The sequence below is a fragment of the Neophocaena asiaeorientalis genome, unplaced genomic scaffold (genome assembly GCF_003031525.2).
Source record: "Neophocaena asiaeorientalis asiaeorientalis breed wild unplaced genomic scaffold, Neophocaena_asiaeorientalis_V1.1 scaffold79, whole genome shotgun sequence".
Classification (NCBI taxonomy): domain Eukaryota; kingdom Metazoa; phylum Chordata; class Mammalia; order Artiodactyla; family Phocoenidae; genus Neophocaena; species Neophocaena asiaeorientalis.
In genome coordinates, this window is record NW_020175402.1 from 4,347,488 (window position 1) to 4,353,140 (window position 5,653).

General features: G+C 44.4%; 1 protein-coding gene across 1 annotated transcript in view; it reads left to right on the top strand.

The window, feature by feature from the left end:
- CEP85 (centrosomal protein 85) overlaps positions 1-5,653 on the top strand; it is a 34,525-nt gene that overhangs the window by 16,344 nt on the left and 12,528 nt on the right. Inside the window, exons 4-7 of the mRNA XM_024766898.1 lie at positions 1,260-1,954; positions 2,781-2,914; positions 3,327-3,444; positions 4,515-4,700. Coding sequence (XP_024622666.1) covers positions 1,260-1,954; positions 2,781-2,914; positions 3,327-3,444; positions 4,515-4,700 — 1,133 coding nt within the window. The remainder of the gene's footprint in view (positions 1-1,259; positions 1,955-2,780; positions 2,915-3,326; positions 3,445-4,514; positions 4,701-5,653) is intronic.

Consider the following 5,653-nt stretch of genomic DNA (forward strand, 5'->3'; position numbering starts at 1 on the left):
GGCACGAACCTGTGTCCCCTGCATCGGCAGGCGGACTCTCAGCCACTGCGCCACCAGGGAAGCTCTTGCCTGTGTTTTTAAAGAGCTGCTTACAAACCCATATGAGAAGATGATAGCTGATCTATACTCATATAATTCTGGAAAAGGTTAGTGTCTGTCCTCATTAGCTGAGTGTGTTCTGTGTTGGTTGATGGAAAATGAAAAGAAACAAATCGGAGGTCTACTCTTCTCCGTGGTAGACATGCTTAGTTTGGAAAAGAATACTAGACATAGTTGAAAAAGGAAGACGTTTATATTCCTTGTCCCCCTCACTCAGTTTTCTGCCTGCTGAAGGTAACGTGTGTGTTTCCTCATATTCCTGTATTGTTCTTCACTTGTAGCCCACTGTCCTGTGTTAATTCTGTGACCTTGTAGTCCTCTTCAGAGTAGCACTTGAAAGTTGGAAATATGTAGAAATATGAACCTTCTACAGCAGGGCCAATCAGCGAGTTGTTTCCCAAGACTAGGCAGGAGCTAAAGGAAACATAAGTCCAGTCTGAAGGAAAGTGAAAAATCACAGTTGTATACAAACAAGTGGGTAAATAAAAGGCAAAATATAAAAAAGAGGATTTCACTGTTTACCACTTGAGAGTGCTCACTGTGCTAGAATGAAACCTGAGAGTTACTAAGAATAACTTCACATATCCCGGCAGTCGGGTCTGGTGTGTGGGAGAGAGAACAGAATCCTGATTCAGATGCTGTGCTCCCTGCCCTAGATACAAAGCAGCACTATCCAGTTCGCCTTATTTTTCGGATAGTTTAGATTCATTGCTCACCTTCACAGGGGAGCTTTCGGAGATCACAGAGGATTCTGGCAGCCCTTGGAAAAGACATTTTTATTAGATTGGATTATAGCTTAGAGTTACCCAGCTCTTAGAAGAGTAGGATCTAATCCATTTCCCTTAAGTAAGTGATTTTTTTTTTTAAGTTCCATTTTCAGCTTTGTTGACTGGCAGGATTTTTTATTCAAATACAAAGGACAGAGTATAAGTTAAAAGTGAGGCCAGTGTTGCCTCTTGTTGGTTTGCCTTGTGAATGGCATTTGAGGTCCTAGAACACACATCTCCTGTTTAGGCTGCTGTGTTTTTTGCCTGATACTTGTGATGACAGTGCCCTTCCTGCGTGGTCTTAGGACAAGCAGAGAATGTCTGGCATAGCAGCCAAAGTCAAGAAAGCTTGCTGCCTCTATTTTGACTTACGGAAGACTGTTCTCTCCGCAGATTTTTGCAGCTCAAGTAGCAGTCCTTCTTTCCAGCCCATCAAAAGCCACGTAACCATTCCAACAGCCCATGTGATGCCTTCTACTTTGGGGACCTCTCCTGCCAAGCCAAATTCTCCTGCCGGACCCTCTTCTTCCAAACTTCCTTTGTCAGGGTTGACTGAAAGTGTGGGGATGACAAGAAATGGAGACCTCGGTGCTGCAATGAAACGTTCTCCAGGCCTATCTAGAGATTTCATGTATCTTTGTGGTGCTGCCGGAGAGAATGGAGTTGAGCAGTCCTGGTTTCCAGCAGTGGGCCATGAAAGAGAAGAAGAGGCAAGGAAGTTTGATATTCCAAATATGGAGTCTACCCTCAATCAGTCGGCAGTGATGGAGACGCTTTATTCAGATCCCCACTACCGAGCCTCCTTCCACAACCCAAGAACCGACACAAACAAGGAGTTATACAGAGTGTTGCCTGAGACCAAGAAGGCACCAGGCAGTGGGGCGGTATGTGAGCGGAATGGACCACACCCTAGTGGCAGCGGGGTTCTTCCTTTGGGACTCCAGCCTGCTCCTGGGCTCTCCAAGCCTCTACCTTCTCAGGTGTGGCAACTGAATCCTGACCCTTGGCATCCCCGTGAGCGATCTTGTGAGCTCAGCACTTGTCAGCAGCAGCTGGATTTGATCCGTTTACAGATGGAACAAATGCAGGTAGAGACCCTTCTTCCCTTGGATTTTGCAGTTTCTGTGCTGATCATAGAACTGTATAGGTTTTGTCCTATAAGTTTTGACTCCAAAGAAAGCATTTGTAAAAAGGAGGAAAGATGTTTGTAGTTAGGAAATGAAGTCTTGTGAATGTCATCAAATCTGTTGGTGGTCTATTTAAACACCAGATAGTTTCTCCAAAGCAGAGGGTTATAAAGGGAAACCCAGAGTTAGGACACCAACACTGACTGTGTGTGTATGTATTTATGTACCAGTCACTAGGCTAGGTACTTTAACATACAGAATCTTATTTAATCCTTATAGCACTCTGATGAGGTAAATATAGAAATTTACCAGTTTCTTAGAATAAGTAATCTGTCCAGGGTCACAGAGCTGGTGAGTGGCAGAGTTCTAGGGTTCAAAAACTATCTTTGAATCCCAGGTTCTTTCCACTATAACACTTTTGGGTTTAAAAAAAAAAAAAAAAAGTCTTGTGCTGCTTAAGCGTGGGAAGAAATGAAGCAGGACACATTCTCCTTTCCTGGTTGGTGAGGACATCTTAGCTCCTGTTTAGCTTCTGTTGCCAGATAATGAAAGACAACTGACCTTTTCTTAGAAACTGGAGCCTTTCTGAGCAGGGAGTGTCCAGCTGGCAGAAGTCTCCCTAGCAGGTTCTTTCCAGTCATACATCAGAGCTAAAATTATTTCATAAACAGTGGGCCTTCTCAGACTGAGCCAAAGTAAGCCTTGACTGCAGACCCAGCTGTAGCTCAGGTGTTTTCAGGTGCCTATAGGTCAAGATTAAGCTGCTCTGGGCCTGCTTGTCTTTCAGCTTCAGAATGGAGCCATCTGCCACCATCCTGCTGCTTTTTCTCCTTCATTGCCCACATTAGACCCAGCACAGTGGATCAGCATCTTGAACAGTAATGAAAACCTTCTGAAGGAAAAGGAGCTCCTTATTGACAAGTAAGGGGGCAAGGGGTGTCATAGGGCTAGCCTCTGCTGTCCCAGCCCCCACTAAGGAGGTCTTCCCAAGGGCAGTGCATCTTCCTCTGTTTAGGACCCTGCCTTGCCTCATGGTAGAGCTAGGTCAGTAAGCAGCCTAGTCCAGTATGTGAGTAATGTGATAGGCCAGTTGCATATCTCTGCAGGGGCTGTGGGGAGTGCCTAAAGGAGGCAGCTGACTCTTCGCAGCTGATCTTTCTTCATTTCCCCTGTCAGTTTTCTCATTTGCTCTTCCTCCTTCAGGAAACAGCACTGACCAGAATCCAAGGTCTTTGCTTACAAAGTGTGGTTTGTATGTAAGGAAAGTGGGGGCTCATATTGCAAGTGGATTTGTGTCAGGACCCTGGACCTCATTCTATTCCGGTTTTTGCAGGCAGAGGAAACATATCTCTCAGCTGGAGCAGAAAGTGCGAGAGAGCGAACTACAAGTCCACAGTGCTCTTTTGGGCCGCCCTGCCCCCTTTGGGGATGTCTGCTTGCTGAGGCTGCAGGTAAGCCTTGGCAGCCAGGATGGCATTCTGCTTGTCATAACCCAGTATCTTCCCTGTGCTTGGCACTGTTAGGCATCCAGGAGATAGAAAATGAACCAAGTGATATAAGGTGTCCCTGCCCTCAAAGAATAAACATCTTAAAGTATCTCCTGTTCTGCCCTTGTGGGGGCAGAAAAGGCTTGAGGGTAGATAAAGTGGAAGTCCAGTTGCCTTGGTATCAGGACATACTTGGGAGAAAAGGAAGGCAGAGCAAGGTACGTAGTAAGACCCTAGAACTGAGTGATGCTTTGAGAAGTCTTAATATACCAGCCCTGGCCAAATGGAGGGGGAAGCAGAGGTAATGCAGGATTTAGAGCCATTCCCACTTTATTCTTCCATGTCTAGGAGCAACTGAAGGAAACCATGCTCTCACTTAGGTCAGTAGCCCTAAAAGAAGTTGGCCAAGCTTCTTCTGTAATTTGGGCTTTTGAGTGATGTCTGTTAGACAGATTATAGTACTGTACTGGCTTTGCCACCTAGTGGGCCTGTTAAGATAGTGTTCCATCTTGTAGAATCAGAATGTTAGTGTGAGAAGGGCCGTTAGATAAAATCTAGTTCGGTCCTCTAATTTACTGATGAGAAAATTGAGGCCCGAGAAGGAGGAAGAATTTGCCTGAAGTCATACAGAGAATGAGTGGAGGAGAACCAGGCCTTGAGCCCAGGTCTTCTGATACAGTGTCCTGTATTCCTTTGTTATACTACAACTCATCAAGTATTGCTTTAAGCCAGTGGTTCTGAAATTTGAGTATGCATCTGAATCATCTGGAGGGCTTGTTAAAACACAGATTATTGAGACCCATCCCCAGAGTTTCTGATTCACTGGGCCTGGGAGTTGGGCTTAAGAATTTGCACTTCTAACAAATTCCCAGGTGGTGCTGAAGCTGTTAGTTCTAGGACCACACTTTGAGAAGCACTGCTTAAAGAAATTCTTAGAGAAAGGTGATATTTGACCACAAAGTATACTAGGTATAAGTAACGTGTATGGGACTGTCAGGGTAATGAACAGTTATATATTGAGAATCTCTCTGCAGGAATTGCAGCGAGAGAACACTTTCTTACGTGCACAGTTTGCACAGAAGACAGAAGCCTTGAGCAAAGAAAAGATGGAGCTTGAAAAGAAACTCTCTGCTTCAGAAGTTGAAGTCCAGCTCATCAGAGAGTCACTCAAAGTGGCATTGCAGAAGCATTCAGAGGAGGGGAAGAAACAGGAAGAAAGGGTGAGCTAAGGAGCTGTTGGCTTTCTAATTCACAAAGGAGTTGGCAGTCAGCCCTCTCCTGCCAGACCCTAAACTGTTTCTGGCCCCTATTCTTGGAACCTGGAGGAGCCAATTGGGTGAAACCCCCTACATTGACTTCTTATGCAGGATTGGTCTGTTAGAAATGGAACCCCTCCTTTCTGCTTCATCTGCACAAAACTACCACAGAGAGGGAAAGCCGTATGATCCCTCACTGTCCCAGGTTGTGATGGGCTACCAGCTGGCCTGGGTGGAAAATCAGCCTGGGCAGTCATACGAGATTGTGCTGTGGCAAGATGTACCTGTGGTACATCATTCAGCCTGGTTTCTCCTCACTCTACCTAAAAAGTAGGTGAAGAATCCCATATATGCAGATATTTTGGGAGTTTTAACATTTTTGCCAGTGCTCTTAGAATTGCTTAGGGTGAGACTGGTTATCATAGAAGGAGCTAAATCTTTTGGTTCTGTTCATAGGTCGCACTAATGCAGACATTCTTGGGGGACCAGTTAATAATGTTTAGTTCTGGACCACTTGCATCAAAGTCAGCTAAAGCAGTGTTTCTTAAACTTTAATGTGCTTAAGAATCATTTGGAGATCATGATAAAAATACAGATACAGATTCAGTAGTTGTGGGAGGGAAGGGGGCCCTGAGATCCTGCATTTCTAATAAGCTCCTAGGTGATGTTGGTGCCATTGGTACAGCATAGACTTAGAGGCTTGTTAAAAAAGAAACTTTTAATCAAAATAATACATGTATCTAAGTTAAATAACCAACATGTTATCAAATATCAAGATATTTATAGTAAAAATTAGTGGTTCTGTGCCCAGCCCCACTCCACAGAATTATCTGTCCTCAACTCTTTTCTTTCTTTCTCCTGATATATACCTCTATATTTCTGAATAGTATTCTTTTTTTTTTTTTTTTTTTTTGGTT